Source organism: Sebastes fasciatus, chromosome 22 (assembly GCF_043250625.1).
Source record: "Sebastes fasciatus isolate fSebFas1 chromosome 22, fSebFas1.pri, whole genome shotgun sequence".
Taxonomy (NCBI): domain Eukaryota; kingdom Metazoa; phylum Chordata; class Actinopteri; order Perciformes; family Sebastidae; genus Sebastes; species Sebastes fasciatus.
Genome location: NC_133816.1, coordinates 6679872 through 6700469, shown reverse-complemented (window position 1 = coordinate 6700469; position 20598 = coordinate 6679872). Strand labels below are relative to the sequence as shown.

The following is a 20598-nucleotide window of genomic DNA, read 5'->3' as shown; positions in this document are numbered from 1 at the left end:
ATCACTATTTCTTTGCCATTTCTCCACATTTCTGACTGATGTTCCATCTAAAGAGTGGGCTCTGTACATTCTCTGTCTCTTCCTGTTCCCAGGACGGACAGTCGCGGACAGTAAGGCAGTTTCAGTTCACAGACTGGCCTGAACAAGGAGTGCCAAAATCAGGAGAGGGCTTCATCGATTTCATTGGCCAAGTACATAAAACGAAAGAGCAGTTTGGCCAAGATGGGCCTATCTCGGTCCACTGTAGGTAAGTGATCAACCAGTATAACCATATCGCTTGCACTTTGTTGAAAATGAAACTGAATGAAAATATCTATTGAGTTGCAAATAATATATCAACACAAATATTAATTTGGAATCATGGTACATTGTTTGACATGACTTTTTCTATATTTATCTGGTTTGTCTGACCTCACCGCTGACCTTTTTGCCCTGTCTCGCACAGCGCGGGTGTTGGTAGAACTGGAGTTTTCATCACCCTCAGCATCGTGTTGGAACGAATGAGATATGAAGGCGTAGTAGATATCTTTCAAACAGTGAAAATGTTACGGACACAGAGACCAGCTATGGTGCAGACAGAGGTGAGGTGTTTTTTTTCCCCACTGTACTTGCAAAGAAAGCATAACTCACAAACCGTACTGAGGTAGTAATGCAGCTACTTACGGTTTTGTGACACATGGAATCAGTTACCGTGTTAACAATTTGATAATTGCCTAATAAAAAGGGCTGGTGAGACTCCAAGTATGCTCTTGAGCCAGACAGATTAACTTAAGCAAGCCTCTGTTAAAGATCATAATTAATTCAGTAACTGAACCAGTCTAGAGTAGGCTTGTCTGCTTTCTGCTGCACATTTATCTCATTAATATTTTACTCAACACCTTTGGAATACAAAAAAATATATATTTGGTTCAATGGAAAAGGCAGCTAATGAAATGTATGTAACTGAAGTATCTAGGCTGTAGCAAATTAGTCATGATAGAAGCACAATGTACCAAAAGTGGTACAGAAGATTTGGTATCCTAGATCCCTAAGAGAGAGGGGGTGTGAGCTTAAGACTTTTCTTCTTTGTTTCCAGGATCAATACCAGTTCTGCTACAGAGCTGGCTTGGAGTACCTGGGAAGCTTTGATCACTATGCAACGTAAAAGACCCAGTATTGGAAGAAAAAAGCAGAGGGCCCCTTGGAAAGAAAAACCCAGTGAGCCTCTCTTCTGAGCCATAAATTCCTGCTTGAGAAAGTACTCCTTAACTCCTTGCTAACAACTCATTAAGTGTTGGATGTGTGGCATGACTTGTCAAAAAATGAAAAAGATGATTCCCGGAGGACCAAGTATTTCCCAACCCCGATAAAACCTCGCCTTGATACAAAGTGAGGGAATCCTGACTGTTGAAGCATCGTATGGAATTACCTTTTCTTTTGCTTCAAGGATTCATTTTGGGGCTCATAAAACTGAATGAAACCAACACAACAAAAAAGTAAATGAACAATAATGACATCGTCAGAAATGCATCAGTGATTATGAACCATTACGAGAGGCATTGGAGGCACACAGAATTGCGGGGGGGGGTGGGTGGGGAGAAACTCGATGCACATTGTAAAGAAAAAAAAAATCAGTTTCACAATCAAGTACACACAGACAACCCATCGAAAAAGAAGACAATGCTTGGTCCACAACAGCAGGACAGACTTAAAGTAATAATGAATAAATACCCCTTTTCCTGTCACAATGTTCATCATCTAAATTTTGGGAGAAGGTAAAGCTCAAATGATCTATGAAATAAATAAAAATTATTGATTTAGTTTTTTAGTACTTTATTATACAGCTGATGTGCTTTTTTTGGACTGTGTGAATTTCCTTTTTTTACACAAATTTATTGCTTGGAAAAAAGTGATAAAACGTATTTACGTAAATGTTAATTTTTTTTTAAAGCTGTAGAACTGTTCTGACGTATGTGCTATTTTGCAGAGAATCTCTTTGCGTTTTTTTTTGTTTTTTTATTATTATTTTGTTTCTATTTTTTTCCCTCATTTTGTTGCACTTGGTGCACGGAACAGAATTCACACTACCAAAATGTAAGTTTGTTCAAGAGTTATTTTTGGTCTCGGTTTTCTTTTTGTCCATGATCACATACATGGTAACTTAATTACTCCCGTAAGATAAACTGGGGCTTTGTGGAATCAACAGGGATGAGCAAAGTATGAAGTTGCTGCTACCGATTATCTTAGTTCTTCCATGTTAGAAGGGTGATAAGAGAGAACCTGATTGGATATATGAATATATAGATATATGGTAAAGATTGTCAAATATATGTGAAATCTATTAAATATAACATTCTAAATATATTGATAAAGTACATAATTTATGAGTAAAAAGTATATGAAATATGGAGTGTCTCTGAAAGCTTCCAGATTGAGAGTTGTGTGCTATGGGGGAAAAGAAATGAGATTTTTCACTGGAATGCACATCAGTAGGACAAAATTGTATTCTGATTCAGTGCATCTTTTCTTGTGCAATAAATATGTGTGTTTTTAGATAGGGTTTTATGTGGATATGTCATTCACTCATGACATTGTTGTTCCCCCCGCAAGCGAGGCGTGGGAGTGGGAATGTCGGGTGCCAGTCAAAGCATCACTGGTGCATTTTTCCAAGCTCTCATACAGTCTGTAATTAGTGGCAGAGGGGTCACACAGCCGCAATCACCGCTCCACACAATAGGGCAACGTACAAAGACGTCACTTTCTTGTGGTTCTTTAAAGCATTCAAAGGTAATGACTTTTTTTTTTCATTTCGCATTTAGAGTGCCTTATATTTATGCCTGTTTTTATAATGTTTCATTTAACATATTAATGTATCCTTTGAGTAATCTAGGCATTTAGTATTATAAATGTACCTGTATAGTTTATTTACCTGAGTATTCATTTGTCACATAATGAGATTATATATGCAAATAAGAACATTTCAAAGCTCATATTTTTTCATTTTCAGTGGCCTTATTGTGGCTGAGTGAATTAGAATAAATCTGTTTATATACCACTGACCTCTATGGAAAGCAGTCAAGAATACACAATAGTTACAAAACATATATATAAATATATATATATTTAAAATGTTCAGTCATAGAGAGAGGGATGAGATTGGTCTCAGAACTCAACAGGATGAAGTTCCAATATAATGACAATGAGCTTTTAACACCACGGCAATTTTCCGATTTTAAAATCGTCAAACTAAAAATGGATTTGGTCAAAAAGAATGCCTAATGCACGGGTCGTCACCGAAGGGTTTCTTCTTCATGCCTTAGGTTTGAATTCCAGACTTCATAAGTGTCATTACAGAGATCGGATATAGAGAAACACAATCTGCAACAAAATATCAGTTCTGTTATCCTGACAATCCTACATGGTGTGTCATGTTCCATTTATTATTTTTTTTTTTTAAATGGCATTACAGTTAGAGACTGGGGTTTAATTTGGTTTTGTTTCAGTCTTTATGTTGAGCAGCATCTTTAACTTCTCCGTACCCTCTTTGATGGCTTTGTGGATGTGCATTCCAGGTGCTTTCTTTCCCTTGTTAACTCAAGCAGCTATGTGTTTTATTTTTGTCAACTGCTTAACTGATTACTTTTGTCATAATTTTGAGATATAAAAGTGCTATTATTTAACTTCATGGTGGCTAATGTTACTGTTCAAGTCTCGGATGTTTGTTTTCTCATCTCAGTTTTTCCTTTTTTTTTTTTTAATTGATTTTTCATATGCAGGGTGAAACATTGCAGAATGGCCGAAGCTGGCCTGGTAGGAAGATTTGCACTTTCTCTATCTTTGTACTATGCACTGCCCTATTGATTCTAAACCCAATAATATATTACTTGAACCCATCTATAAAAAAAATCTCCTTAAACGTTCACTTTGTGTGTATGTAAATAACACAAAAAAGGTATCAACTCTTGAAAAAGACAAAAAAAAAAAAGTTTGTGGCGAAAAAGAGCATCCGTTCTGATGCCATGGTTACTCCAGCAGATGACTTCAGAAAAATCTGTCCCCCAACCATCTGTTCTTGTGGCTTTGCCATTCAAGCTTGGAGTGTCATTAACAGAAATAAACGTTGTGTTCTCTGCTCTCTCTATCTATCTCTCGTCTGGATGCATAGACTGAAAATTAAATAATGAAATTGTAAAAAAAAAAAAAAATGGCTTGTTAAAAAGATCATACAATTACCTCTGATTAGTTGTAAGCGTAAACTGTTTCTTTTTCTGAATGAAAGGAGTGCTTTTTATTTTCTTACTTAGGTTACATTGGTGGCGAAAGAAGTCTGTATGAAAATCAGTTCTTTGCTGACACAAGTTCCATTTGTTATAAATTAATTCTATTAAAAAATGTCAGTGTTATGCATCGGCGTTTCACTTGTTTCCCTCCACCTCACTTTGACTTGAAAAGACTGATGGAGCTATTTTACCCCCTACTGGTCTGGGTCCAACATATTATCCACAGTTCTCTCATGAAAGGGGAAATTGAGCCTCCCCACATTTTAATAGATTTCCATCGCTCCGGTTTTTCTGTCACTGATGTCAGCTACAATGAATCATCAGGGGAACATTTGACAGACGAAGTGCAATGTTTTCAAAGCTGCCTGCCTTGTTTTTACCAACGATTGTGTTCGCCATACCGACGAAGTGGTGTAGTATTGTAACTCAGTATTAAAACCACATTGCATTATATTCAATACTATTGCACTACTTGAAAACTGTACTTTTTTTTCTTTTACTGTTTGTTCCTGCTTGTCCTCTATTATGTACGCATTTGTTAAGTTAATAACAAGAATTGTGACACCAGTTAAACCAGCAACCTCAATTTAAACCACAGTAAATGTCCAAACTAAAATCATATTTTAACATTATGACTACCCTGGTTTAGATACATATTCGATGATCTATCTTCAGTTAAAGCCAGAGCTATACATCCAATATATAGAGATAAATATTATTATATGAATATATACAGAATGCACTGTATTTTGTGTATCTTTACATAAATACACATGTATTAATGACAAAAAAAAATACCTGCAAATTTTTTTCTTATACAGTGTACAAAAAACTCATTTTCAGTGCTTTATACAATATATACATTAAAAGTCAAGGCAATTAATTAGCCAGGGCTTAGCACTTTTAAATATTAATATTACATTATCTATGATGATATATTCATAATCATTCTTTTTCAGAGGTTACTGCAGAGTGGTTCACTAGGTCATGCATTATTCAGTGTCACTACCACAATGTATTCACAATCTGACTACATGTTACTAAAACTAGCAACAGCCCATGCTATATTTTTGTCAACAACTCAAACTTATATAAGTACAATTAAGTGCCAATAACCCGAAGCGAGAAAACTGCAACAACAAAAAAAATATATGTTTTTAAGAACAGTATGAAACTGCTTGACAGCAGGGGAACACTTTGGAAGGCAATAACTGCTTGCCTGGAGAAGTTATTCAAGATTCTGAAAACTAACCATGCACCCAATTAGAAAATATCATCCCGCATGACAAAGAAAGACAGATGCTGTCAGGTATGACGCTGAGCTTGAGAAACATTATTCCCGAGTCAACCCTGGAAAGTTTTGATGTATAACAAGCTGCGCAAAATGTTAGTAGATCATAGTGGTGTTGAAAAGTTATAAATATCAAGAGGTACCTGTCTTCCGCAGAAAATATTGCTGTAGAGATTATGTGTCAAAAGCAATGATGTGCTGCCAGAACTACAGAGATGATTTCTGTAGGAGCTGTTTGCTATTTGTTTTCTGATGTTTGTTTTTCTAAATAACACCTCAAACTGAACATGCAACTTAACTCAAGTATTGCATCTGCCAGAACAAGCAAAGTGCCTCTGAAAAAGCAATGTTCATGAACGTCCTCTTATAATATATGCTGATGTTTGATGTTTATTGCTATGTTATGGAGCATCATAACTGTGTCAATAATAGATACATCCATTTCATTAACATTTGCCCTCCCACACCTATTTGTGTTTAGGACATGGCTCCACAGATCAAGAGACCACTGAGATTTCAGACACCAACATTGGAAGCTGGAATACACAAGACTGCTCTGAATACTAAAGTATCATATTACCGCGCATGCAGAATTGCATATGACGTGCAGGAAAATGTTCACAGATTACAGCACGGCAAGAGCAATTATTGCCTCATCTTGTTTCTGACAATTTGATGGAAATTGGCCACAATGATTTTCTAAATTTCGTGAGCAATCACGCCAATGCAGATGTCTGCTTCACGCCAGGCAAAAACACAACAAAATATGGAACTCCTACTGTCGTCAGCTTTTATTTTTCACCGGAGACTGCGCTTCAGATGTGTCAAGCAGATGTTCTGTCTTCGTCTCTCAGCAGTTTTTGCAGAATTATGAAACCAACCAGCCAGTCACAATACTGCACACAAGTCATTTCTCATTTATCCTGTTTTTCCCCCCTTAAAAACGACAGCTTGCCTCACTCCCCTAGTGCTTTATTTTCCACATCCTAAATTTGATGAAACATGTCCAGATGAAGGCTAGGGAGCAGTGCGGCTTTGTCAACAGTAATGAGTGGGATTTAAGAACCAGACGTTTCTTTTTATTCTCTCAGTTTTGAAAGAAGAAAGGCTTCTGTACCTGATTCTACTGCAGCAAAAATAATTACATAACTATGCATTTGAAGAATTCAATTATATTTGATCAAGAAGTCTAACACTCGCAGCATCCGCCACCCACTGTGTTCTTGATGCTCCATTCCTGTGTTGATAAACAATCACCTGTTACCACTTCACCAAATTCATGTATCAGGTTGTGACTCATTTTCACTAATAAGACACGGTTGGCAGTTGTGCTCTGCATGCATCCACCTTCATATTAACACAGCTGTGGATATTTTAATTATATATAATGCTGCAGGTGCACATTAGGTGCAAAAACTGAGACTTTTCAAGGTATTCAACAATGGAAAAAAATTGTGTAATTGATTTAAGACAGTGGTTCCCAACCTGAGATCCGGGCCCCCCTCAATTGGATGCCAAAGATCACAGGTGGTGCACGAGGGTTGGCAAAATTAGATTTCCACATGTGTAACTAAAGTCATAACACCCTTACTGGATAATTTATACAAAAGTCTGTATATCAAACTTTTTAAAAAGTCTTTTTTTTTTCTTTTTGCTACTTAGGCCACATTCTGTTTAAACCTGTTGAAAAGGCAGAGAATAATTTGTGAGAGTATGCATCTTTGTTATTTAAAACTTTGCCTGTATGAGAATATTGATATCAAAGTATAATTTACTGACCACCTCCACATTTGTCCAACATTGCTCGCAAAAAAAAGGCTTCCATATAAATGTCTTTTGTAGAAAAATAAGTTGGTGTACCGGAATAAGAAAAAAAGGTTACATCTCCAGCAGTGAAGAATACCTTTTCGGCTGTAATACTACAATGTAATAAAACAATGTACTCATCGAGGTCTTTTAAAATTAAACAGCCTGCGTATTAACAAAATATTTAAAATTTGTCTCCTAAAGCACATCGCTCATCTTCTTTGAAGATGAACTACAAGATAACTCTTGTGCGTCCACGCTGCATACTGTCCGGGTGCTGCACTGTACCCTCACAGGTTTAGCTCTGCCTTTTTTGTTCCTTCAACATAATATTAATGACGTACAAAAAAAAAAGATTTTTGGAATCTGATCTGACTCGTAGAAGATGAGAATCATGATTCAATGTTTTTCTGCCAAATTTTCTCTTCCGTGTTCCTGGATTGTTGCCAAGTATAATGTCATTCATAACCTCTTTGTAAGATATCGTATCCAACACACTTGCACTTCCAACAAAAGCTGTAAAATGTTACCTTATTTACAATCCTTTGATGTAACATCTTTTGAATGTGTTAGATAACAGGAGAGGGCCTTGTTTAATCTTTAAAGCCTTTCTACTGCGTTTTTAAAATAGCTCCTGCCACACCCCAAAATAACTACAATGAACGTAAAGAAAAACAGCTTCCCTCCACAATCTCTACTTTGGACTGAAATTCAAACGCTTTCCTCATAATTACTTTTTTTTTTAAAGGCCCTAATTACTGGGTAAACTAAAGCCAATTTAGCTCAATCTTTAATATACACTGTATTTAGGCAGTTTAGCGTTTACACTGTCAAGTGGAAAACCTCAGCAGTGATTTCATACTTGTTAAGGCCAAAGCTCACACCCCTGTCACCAATTCACTGTCACAGCTGGCCGCCAGCAAAGCTAATATTCAACTTGAGAGCTAAGCAGCTGAGTAAACAGACTTTGTACTTCCTGGATTCTTGGCTTGACTGGACTAAAGGCACAATGCAGAGCAAGTGGAGCGACTGCGTGCTGCAAATTAAATGGACAGCTACGGGTCTGCGAGCAGCGCAACCCAGGGGCCTTTCGCCGGCAGAGTGGTGAAGGCTGTTGTGCAGCAGAGAGACAGGCACCATGCCCTGCAGCAGGCTGATGATGATGATCCATATGGGGATCCTCAATCGAGCGAGCTCCCAGTTCAACGATGAAGAACCCAGATCAGAGCTGACACTGCTGCCAACGCTACATTGACTTTGCCTGCACATCACATTAGAGCTACTTCAGAAGCAAAATGAGGGTTTGACCTTTAGTAACTACTGCGAGAGAAAATAAGGAAGATAACTGCATTCTTTTACCAGCCTTTTGTGTTTATCAGTGTGATTATACATTTTTGTTTGTCTGTGAAGTGCCCATTATTACTAGCTAGCTCGGCGAAAATGGGTTAAGAGAGAGGGTTTCTACAACTGAGTGACCAAGTAAAACAAGAGGGAGAGAAAATAGGGAGGTAATTGATGAAAATGGAGGGGGATAGGGTGGAGACGACTTGAGCGAAAAGCTCGACTGGAGAAACGACAGAGACAGTGAGAGAGGGGTAGAGAGGAAACCAGCGTGAGCCAACAGTTGCCGCAGTGTAAAAAACCTCTGAAGGTTAATTTCTCCCGCTCAGCATCTTGCCAATATCCCTGTGATCAGAACCTCTGTAGGCCAGCCATCTGCTTCCCCTTCTCTCTCTGCCTCTGCACTCCCCATTCCTAGTTGGCTTCGTCTGGGAGTGGACATGCATCAGGGCACTTTTAGGAACTCATCTCTGAATGTGGATGTGAGGGGGGAAAAAGGGGTTTTGGCATCCGATCTTGTACCAAAAACTAACTTTAATAGTAATACCAGATTAATATATACAGTACATCTCCCTGAGGGAGTAGAACAAACTCAAATCACCTCCTTGCAGTTATATGCCTCTGCCAACCAGTCAGGTTGCAGTTTACATCCATGCCTGTCCAAAATGGCATCACTTCATCATTTCATCCTGTCATTGTAAGCGTGTCAAGTGAATGTTTGCAGATGGCCTAGTAGACGAAGACAACCAGCATCAACTTAGCATATGAATTCTTGAGTTATGGCCCAAAATGTGTTTTGTGAACTTTGACCTGTGGCCACCAAAACTTAATCAGTTGAGGCCAAGTGGACGTTTGTGTCAAATTTGAAGAAATGTGCTCATAGCATTCCCGAGATATCATGAGAGTGGGACGGATGTGAGCTCACCGACCTTGACCTTTGACCACCAATATCTAATCAGTTCATCCTTGAGTCCTAGTGGACATTTGTGGCAAATTGAAGAAATTCCCTCTAGATGTTCCTGAGATATCGCGTTCACAGGAATGGTCTGGATGGACAGAGACAGACGGATGGACGGACAAACCTAAAACATAATACCTCTGGCCATGGCTGTCAAAAAATGAAAAAATGTACTCACATTACCTCTAGGGCAGCAACTAACAAGTCTTTCCATTACTGATTAATCTACTAATTGTTTTCTCAATCAATTAATTGTTTGGTCAAATGTCAGTCCTCACAAGATGCCAAAGTACATGGCGACCTCTCAAAATGTCTTTTGTCCGATCAACAGTCCAAAACCCAAACATGTTCAGTTCACTACCATAAAAGAAAATATTTCCATTTCAGAATCTGGAACCAGAGAATTTTTGCCATTTCTGCATAAAAAATGTCTCAAAGCAACCTTTTATCAAAATAGCTGCCGATTAATGTTCTGTTGATCCACGGATCGTTTCAGCTTATTGTTACCTATCACATCTCATAGCGATCACACAGAAACAAAGTGGTCAAAAACAAACTGAAAAAAAGTATCCACTACCTCTGAATTGATTTAATACTTCTACTAGAAATGAAACCGTACATAAATTCAAGTTTCCTAACGGGTGAGCTGGGAATCAAGTTATTTCCTAATGACCTTAAAACAAACCACCGGCATCCCCAGCGACCTTTTATACCTGACTGACACAACAAAAGAAATATATACAATACATAGGCAAGTTGAGGCCAATAGGAGGTTCACAGCACACATCAATTATCCTGTCAAGAATGGAAAAAAAGAACAGGAAATATAATTTACGAGCACGCCGACAGGTTTTTGTTGCAACCTAAAGCAATAATACACCTTCAGTTCGGTGCTCAGCTGCAATCTTTTCATACAGTGCCACTTCACCAAGGGGATAAGTACTACGGGTATATTTTTTTGTGACCTCAGAGGACACAGTGTCAATTATTCTGGGTATGGCTCTGTGGAGGACTTCATTCCCTAATCAAAATAAATGGCCAGGGCAGCAGAAAGTGAATGGAGCTAAGCCCCCAATATTCCTTCGAGACAGGAGGGGGTTTGGGCCACAAACAAATCCATTACGACACGGTAAATAGGACGCATCAGCACTCTTGGCCCATTTGAATGGTTCTAGCCCCGTGACCACCCCTGCATAGGATTCTTCCATTTTAGACGTAGGAGCTGATAGCAAGAGTTTCTTCTTCTTCTTTTTTTCTCCTTGCACACCACCCTGCAGTCAATCTTACATAATACATTCTGATGATAAAACTCTTCCGCGTATGGCAGCTCCGCTAACTGAAAGTGGCTGTGACTAACTCACTGTAATGGGAAAATTCAGCTTCCTGCATATAATGGGAAAAACGTGGAGCAAGTGTAAGTTCAAACTTTAATGCAATACTGTAGCCTAATGTGGTCTTAAGCAATTCATGGATGGGTTGGAGGTGGTGGTGGGGATGCAATTAAAATGAGCTGTCATGAAATTAAATGTTTTCCCCCCCTTTTTTTGCCTTCACCAGCTGGTAGTCATTTCACTGTCAGGGTGTATATAATTTCAGCTGATAGTGGAGACAGTTCTGCTCTAAGGCACCATTTTTTTCCACAGCAAGAGTGCTTTTAAGGGGCTCCTCATACACAACAAGGCTTTCATATTGTCCATCTTCGTTCTGATGTCTTCTTCGCGAGAGTTTTTGCTTTTGACATTAGATAAAACCACATCAGGGATAATATGAAGCTGTCATGTTGTTCTGAAGAGGTATACAGAGTCAGGCGATGATATGCTCAACCACAGATGCAAAGAAAAACGCACCTATTTTGAAAGTCAAGGTTGTAGAAACCTATGTGATGAGAAATTATTAAGAACTGTCAAATCTATTTTACTGGAGCTTCAACTTGGATTCACAACATACTTTCAGTTTCATAATCAAAACATACATTTACTGATATCTCTCACACTTAGCTAATTAATTATCAATTCTCAGCACTCTGAAGGGGCGAACAGAATGCACTCAATTTAAAGTACTGCTTCAAGAGGACTACTGAGTCAACCTTTCATCTGTTGCGATTGCTATCACAGTAGTAATAGTTCCCGACACCAGGGAGGCTGTTAAAGCATATCCACTATTGAAGGCCAAGGCTAAGAGTCGCCAGCCTCCAGCGCAGTCGGTGGCAGATTCCATTTTCTCTGCTAGGCGGGGATTCTCACCTGAAGCTACTGAAGCAGACAAATTGTTGTCATTTAAAAAAAAAAAAAAACATTTAGTGGCACCACTATCTGCCAGCCCATGGTTTATGTGTGGGGCGATCAATGTATTGTGACATCAAGAGCGGTAACTCGTTAAATGCATGCTAATGAGTGTGAGGAGTCTTGCTGGATTTTGCGGTTGGCATGAGTAGAGCCATGACAATTTGTGTCCAGTTTGCTAAAATGATACAAGGTGGCAGATGGAGAACGGAATTACAAAGAAAAAAATGATACCACACATTTGACAGAAACTTGGAAATGCACCGTTTGGTTTTTTTTCAAGCCACAAAGCTGCCTAACACTTCCAATCAAACAATCAATTCAGTATGGAAATACTAAACAGGCTTAAAACTGTTACCTTGAAATGAGCTTTTCTTTTCCTCTTGTAATACATTAAAACAGGGCTGAACAGATTCCCCAGAGAGCTAGTAAAGCAGAAAAGAGGGGATGGTTGACTGCTACAGCTCAGGGCCATACAAGAGCATTTAACTAGCAGAGATTAACTACTGTATTCCCACTGGTGGCCTAGATGTCCTGGTGTACTGCCTCGGGGTGGAGAGATACCAGAGAGGGAGCGGTGGAGGGAGTAAAAGAAAAGGAAGGTGGGGGGTGGAGTGTCCATGTAGTGTTGACAGCTTCGGTCACTTGAGAGTATAGAGTGACAGGTGATACGAAACAAAAACAGCCTCCCCACCTCCGTTGTTTTTAGCATTTAAGTTGCTCTTTAAGGTTGTATTGGGTAGTAACTTTCTCCTCTGTCCATTGAGTTTATAAAGAAAAAAAGAAAAATGGTAGAATATAGTGACTTCTCCTGAACTCTCCAACTTGACTTACATCCTATTCTTAAAGCAAACACCCAAAATGAGGCCACAGCAGCTGTGTCCACTACTCAATTTATTCCCTCCTGAGAACTGTCTCTCACTTTCCCACTGTCATGATATGTACCATACCTAGACATGGCAGCAATCACTCCCTAACTCAGACGGACACATTGGGGAACTTCCTGCAATTGCTCCTGATCCATCTGCTTGTTAGCATTCATAACATCACAGCCATACCCACTGGCATTCATGTTATAAATACTGCATGTTGGAGTGCCTTGGTAGCCGAGTGGTTACAGCGCTTGGCACAAATCCGCAACAACCCGTCTTCAATTTCGGCCCTCGGACCTTTTTGTTGCATGTCATACCCCTCTCTCTCTCTTCCCCATTTTGACACTGTCCTCTGTCAAATAAAGGTGAAAATGCCCAAATAAATAAATACTGTATGTCATATTAGGGCTGTGTATTGGCAAGAATCTGGCGATACAATACGTATCTTGATACAGGGGTTTCAATTCAATATATTGAGATGCTGTAAGCAAGGTAATATATTGCAATTTGTTTTAAATCAAATTTTAGGAAAACTGTCATAGTATACAGAACACACCACCATATGCATCAAATCAGAGTTGAAAAAAAGTTATGCAATCAGAACAGTGGGATCTGCATTTGCATTTATCACAGTCCGTGTAACATTCAACATCCTGGCACTACTTTTAGAGGGCACAAACACTGAGAGGGTGAATCTCTTTGCAAATTTAAGTTAAGTACTGACTTAAAAGTAAAAATCAATACAGTGTTTTTTGAGAATCTATACAATATCACTCAAATCAGTCACAATAAATCCAGATGCCACGGTGAGTCTATTACCTCTAGGATACAGTGCCGTCATCCAGTCAAATAACAAAAAAAAAAACACTCCCCATCTTTAACTTGACTGTATGTTATTTCTGAAAATCAGTGCTACTGTAGTTTTCAAGGTATACAATAATATTGCTAGATTAACACGTGTTTTCCCTCTCAATAAAATACATTTCACAAACAATTGCAATCAAAATATAACTGCAGTTTAATCATTACACAAACACAATCGGTGATGTATGACGTTATCATCTACTGGCAGGGTAGTTGGTCAAATTTCCACATTGTTAATTGGAGCTATATTGTCTTCACAGTCCTTTTTCGAGTGCCTTAAAGCAACTGAAACAATTAAGACCCCCAACCAGGACAGTGGACGCCTCTGTAGGAACACCACTGAGTTGTTTATTATATCAACAGCTTGCACTGTAGGCTTCCTCCTTGTCTTCCATGTGCCTGTGGACTATATGAAAGCAGGAAACACACAGCAGGGCTACTTTGTCTTTTTTTGGCCTCCCTCGACCGCCCACCATTTTCCCTTCCTCCCTCCCCCCTCTCTCGTTCTCCTCTCTCTGCTTCCCTGCATCTCTCCTCTGTGTTTCTGCCTGGAAGTGGAACCGATCGTTCTGGATTCCTCCATCACTGAAAAACGCTCCTCTACTTGTGATGCAGAGCAGGCGAAAAAGCACAGGAATATGGCATGTCTCCAGCAGCAACGATGGTTCAGAGAGAAGGAGTGCAGCATTTTGTATGCAGGCAGGATTAGCCTAATTGAAGTGTCAGCCTGAGAAAATTGTGGATGCGTGCGGGTTAATGTCTGGGTATAGCAGAGGCTTCACTCATCTCGGTGATGATGAGGAATTTGGCTATCATTGCAGGCCTCATTGGATTGTGTATGCGTGTGTGTACGTGCGTCTGTGTGTGTGTGTAGACCCCACCCCATGGCGATGCTAATTGTAAAAGCTACCAACTAGTGTACTTATGATGCTGAGACAGCAAGGTGGAGGCTGCTGGCCACATAATTACTTTACACCATTGGGCCATTGCATTAACAGTTCACAATTAAAAGCAGCAGTAGTCTTGATTAATTCAATTTATGTGCAAACTTGCGAACAAACTGATGAATACACGTTGGCCTTTTCCAACGCTACCTTAAAGTGGTGTGAGTTCAATTGTGAAGCTCTCATATTTCTCGTTCTCTCCCTTTTTTCTGTGTCTATCGGTGTAATCGTCACAGTAATTGAAATGTGTCGGTGTGACAGTGGAAACCGTGAATTAACGCTGAACCTACGAGAGGGGAATAAAACGATACAAGCCGCACAGAAGCCACACTGATGGAGCAGCACCGTTTCCCCTTTTTAAGTATACACAAGAGCTATTATTGCCCCGTCAAGGCATGGCACCAAAATGACTACCTTAAACAGGTCTCACTCTCCATGTTCACAGCGTATCCAGCAGAGGTGATGTTGGAGGTTTTAGTGCATTCACAAGACTTGTAGAGCGAAGGAACAGAGTTAGTATCCTGAACAGCAAGACAGCAGTTCCTTTCTTTTTGAAACAAATACCTTATTTCACACTACACTTAGCTTTCATTTTCCCTGTTAAACAACTACATTCAGTCTAAAACCCACAAGTGGCACCTATCTGTAGTGGGAAACGGATTAGCCTTTTTCTGCTTTGTTATCACAGTTACCTGAATCTTCAAACAAAGGAGCTACAGTCATATCAATTTGCCAGGTTAAAACAGAGCCCCCCCCCCCCCCAGAGGTACTCTGATTTCTAAACGTAATGCATTTTGCCTTGATTCAGTAAAAAACACTTGACTGTTTAAACAGCTCTAATAGCTATTTGCTGTGTCATGCAGTTTGATGGCACTCTTTGAAATTTTAAACAGCAAGAGATCATTTTAATTAGCTCTTGCCTGTCATCTCAACACGTTTTACAAGGTGAAAGTTTTAGCAGCTGACGGCTGATGTCACGGGCTGATATATCTGTCGGTAGCAAATTTCTGTAATTAATGCCTTTCAGTTGGCCAACTTGGTTGTTGTCGGTTTTGTGTGCTCCCTGGTGCCAGAAGCCATGTTTCCATTTACGTATTTTTATGCATATTTTGAAGCATTGCATTAGAAAAGCTGTATGGAAACGTAAAAACTGATAAAACTTCCTCAACTGCGCAAAAGATTTTAAGCACACCTGAGGTGGTTTTAACCTTTGTCAATGTGCTAAATGGATTACGAAATTCCTTTGCCGAATAAGTTCTGAAGTAAGCGAACATTTAACTCGCATGACTGATCAGCTGTCTCTGCCGTTGGCGTCTTCCCAAAACGCGCAAATGCAATTTCATCTCCGGAGAGCATGAAATATGGCCAATACTAGCTGAAATAAAAGAACAATTAAAACTTGCCCTATTGAAACAAATTCCTGGAGACCGCTCTCCATTTTCCTCTCGTACGTGGGTTAGATGACCAAGGCGACTTGTTTTGTTTCTAATTGGAAACTCTACTTCTTCTACTCTGTTTGCTGCTGGACTACAGCCATGCATTAGCCTATAGCACCAACTTTTGACCAAACTATGCTGTAACCGAGTTTATTTGCTCCAAACCAGTTGATGGAAAAACGCCTAATTTGCATTTCTTTTTTGCAACATTTCGAAAGTTTGCTTAAAATTTGCTTGACAATTGAATGGAAACACAGCTAGAGTCTAGTTACATTTACGCTTGGTGAAAAATTGTTGACCCCGCAATTTTTCTGTGTAAAAAGACCAATTAATTAGTTGAGTATTTATCTTGGTTTAATAATCTTACTAGTCACAACTAGTCATTCTCTTTTAGGTAGTTAGCATCTAGCTAGGTAGTCTGAAATAGTCTAAAATGCTCTAATTGTGTACATAGATAATTCATTCATACCCTTAAAATTATTAATTGGGTGCTCAAATTAAAAACATGTTGTGTAATCACTTGTTCTGGAAATAAAGTACATATGATACATTTCTGAGATGTTTGACACACACACAGCCTTATCTTATATGTAAAGTATAGCCAGGTACAGTATCTCAGTCAAACCCAAGTGGTCAAATCTGCTGGCTTATTTTGCACGTGTGCATCTAGCCTGGACAAATCATAAATCATTTTACCCTTATCGCCAGCTGGGCAGTAACAACATGTCACTTTGTACTTTTGAAGAGAATAGTATAAGAGAATAGTTGTCAATCGTAACCTGTATTTCTCTGGACCTCCTTAATGGAGTTCTCGTGGAATCTCCTCACAATCAACATACAGTAGGTGAGTGTATGCCATCAATGGCAATTTTAGCACCAAAACAGGATATTGTGTGAAGCAATGTAAAGACACAATGACAGGTGCACTTATCTGACACCTAAAGACCAGCCCTATGATGTATAGTATTTCCTATGATAGGTGCTGGTATAGATATGTGGCCAGACTATAAAACCTGTTAACATATTTCACATACTGCAGCATTCACTGTGTTGACAGTCTAATGCATTTTGTAGCAGTTGTTTGATTACTACACAGCGAATGGCCATTCAAAAGAATCCTTAGTTTGTATAAACTGAGTATAGGTATGATCTCATGCAATGTAGGATGGGTTTTTCTTGATAAAGTCCATTAACTTAATGTGTATGAGATTAGATTGGTAGCTTTGCTCGTGTCCACTATGGGGTTACCCCACTGGAGGACCACCTTGCAGTTTAATATTGCTGAGTCATTTGATCCTGAGGATGAGGTCAGTCTTAAATGCTGCTGTAGTCATACGGCACCGGTAGTGATTTCACTGAAAGGTGCAGCTGTCAAGGTAAAGACCTCTGTGAGCCCTCCGGCACCTCATGCCAGCACACCCCGCTGTCAAAAAAAATCCAACAATAGCTAGACTCATGAATATAACCCTGTATGCCACTGACATGAGCAAATGGTGTTGCAGTAAATGGCTATCAATCATAAAATAAAATATGGTTATAATTATATTAGTATACCGATCATAACTTGTATTTTATTGATTTTTCTAAATTAAAACGAGAAATATGTTGTCCTTTACCCGCCTGCATCCCTGATACATAACATATGATTTTCATGAATATACAGAAGTAATGTGGCTAATTCATGAGCAAGCGAATAAAAATCTCCAAACATGACGTACATCTTGCAGCCCTATCTGAGAGCATCAAGCCCACTTTGCAGTAGGTAAACACCTAAATTACAGTTAATTCACACTGATGAGAAAGAGTGGGCGAACAACTGGTAAATACTCAGTACAACTGTAGCCGGTGTCTTACGAAGAGAGCCTGGCTTAGAGTTGGCAGAGGCACGCGTGGGATGGATTAGTGTCTTCTTGTTTATTGCGCTTTAATAGGATTTGATTTCATAGATTGTGTTGGCAATCCCTCCTCCTCCGAACACGCCATCTGAAGACTGGGAGATATATAATATGGATTAAAAGATGCCTTCTTTGAGAAAAATGTGTCCGTTGCTCTGCTGCCAGAGGACATTATCCTGCCGTTAAGTATTTATGTATATTAAAGTTAAAAGTATGTATGTTTTGGAGCTAAAAAAAAAGAAGTTCATGTTAACATGCAGACGGAGATGAATAATACAAAGAGCTATCAGATGGTCTTGTAGGAAGTGAATTTGTTGCCAACAATGAGAACTTGAAAGTGATGTCATGTCTTCTTAGCACAACACTGTGGAGATTACAGTAGCAATTCCACCCCGATATATTGGATTATGTTACTCTCAGAACAGACGAGCCAGTTAAGTGTTTCCAGAAGTATCCAAGGAAGTACCATTGCAGCTGTAGGAAGAGTCAGACTTTGTAAAGCTGTGCTGAAAAAAAGTTTCACTGAATACCCAATGGCATCTGTCATAGTTAGGGCAAGTATTTCATATTTAAAAATAAACTGATTGTCCACAGAGTACATCCTGTAGCTTCCATTACAAAGTACTGCTGGGAACATGTCTGGCTGTATATTTATGGGAGACTAACTGTAAAGAAAGATGTTACAGTGACCAAAGTTAATTCAATTACCTTGATTGTGACTAAAGCAGCCCTGTCTCCTAAAAATGACATTCCCAAACAACTAAACTGCATTCTCAACTACATTTGAGGGAAGCATATTTAGTAGCAGATTACATTTGTCTTTGATGTATCGTAATAGTCTGCGGTAGGCCACAGAAAGTCATGTAGTACAACACACGACGCACAACGCAGGTGACGTAGTAGATAGAGCGACCGTTGATGAAAGTTACTTTGTATAATAACGAGTACAACAACGAGAAAGTCCACTATGGGCAGGTGGGATGGGTGGTGGATGGGTCAAAAAAACGCAGGACTTTCACCCAGGAGATCACTGCTCGTGTCCCATATGAAACTAAAAGTCAACGTTCACGTGCATTTTTGTGTGTTTCAATGTCGTGGTCATTTTATGCCAAACCACAATTGTTTTACTAAACCTAACTGAGTAGTTTTGTTGCCTAAACCTAACTGAGTAGTTTTGTTGCGTTTTCTTGTTTTGTTTTTTTTTCAATTTACAATGTTAACCAGGTGTTTGAAACTGTTTAAAACTATGACCGTAATCCGGGAGAAAATGTTTCCCTCGAAACGTAATTGAGAATGCAGTTTAGTTGTATGGGAATGTCATTTTTAGGAGACAGGGCTGCTTTAGTCACAACCAAGGTAATTGAATTAACTTGGTCAATTTTACATCTTTCTTTACAGTTAGTCTCCCATTAATATACAGCCACATAGACATGTTCCAAGCAGTACTTTGTACAAAAGCATGGCTAACCTAACGCTACATAAAATCTAGAGATAGGTTGGGAGGAAGTGATATTGTTGATAATATACTGCAATGTATGAACATACTGAGAGCAAAAAGCTTGAGGTTACAGACACAACAATCTAATTTATCTAGAACAACCAGGCAACATAGCAGGGATGTGTGGATTATGTGCTTAGGAAAACACACCAAAAACTCCCCTCAGGAGACATGTTGACAGTCTACTGTGAGCTACGTGTTCAAATACTCCGCTAATTATTTGAGTGGATGATCAGGCAGCACTTGGCCGACTCCCACTTCAAATAAAATGTAAATATTTCAAGACGTTTTTCTCAGAAGTTAAAAACAAAAGCTTCAGATGGAGGCATGCATCGGAGCTGCAGTGTAATTTTAGGGGAATGAGACATCGGCTTTGCCATTTGAAGTGGAAAGCTTTCGCCCCTTAACTTGACAGTCTTTTTATTGCACCCATTAAACCCTGAAGAACCTCAAGTTGTTAACATGACAGAAACAAAAGAAGAAAAAAGTCCAAGATCTAGTGGCCCACTCCCATCACAAGGGAGGCAGGGAAACGGGCAATGTGTCATGACAAACACTCTTTCTAGTGTGTTTTAATATTAAATGTAAAAGCCTAAAGAGCTCGGGGTGCCGATTAAGTTTGGACAGAGATATAATTGGCTTTGGGTGTCGTCCAAACTCAGTACAGTAAGCCTCCAAATGCAACCCATTAGAGATATATTTTCCCCCTTTTGGCCTTGCTCTTTAATATAACGAGGCAGTGAGAGAGCTTCCTTTCGACTACAGACTTTCAAACTTTTGTCATATTTTTTACCTTATCTGTATTAATTCCACTGACAGCCTGAAGATAAATTCAGAGCTGTCTCAGAGCTACAATGACAGCTCCCGGAAATCCTCTGTGGGAAAGAAACTTGTCTCCCCCCCCCCGCCCCCACTTAACGTGGGATAGGGCTGAAAAACTCTTATGCACATAAACCTGCTTTCCTATGCAGATTCCTGAGCAAGATTTAAGAATAATGTACTTATGCCACATAATCACAACAATTAAATGTTACTGTATACTGTAAATATTATTCTTAGAGTTACTAACATGTGGCCACTTGTGCCTTTTATATGAGCAGGGAATGGAGGTTAGTGGAGTAGAAAAAGTGAGCGGGATTTAGAGAGAAAATA

At 39.2% G+C, this 20598-nt stretch overlaps 1 protein-coding gene across 29 annotated transcripts in view; it reads left to right on the top strand.

Moving 5' to 3' along the window:
* The window catches only part of LOC141760990 (receptor-type tyrosine-protein phosphatase delta), a 400655-nt gene extending 396273 nt beyond the window's left edge, over positions 1–4382 (top strand). For all 29 annotated transcript variants that reach the window (XM_074624152.1, XM_074624149.1, XM_074624146.1 and 26 more), the window contains 3 exons: positions 93–247; positions 446–581; positions 1076–4382. In XM_074624152.1, the coding sequence (XP_074480253.1) occupies positions 93–247; positions 446–581; positions 1076–1144 (360 nt within the window). In that variant the 3' untranslated portion in view covers positions 1145–4382. The remainder of the gene's footprint in view (positions 1–92; positions 248–445; positions 582–1075) is intronic.
* Positions 4383–20598: the final 16216 nt, after the last annotated feature.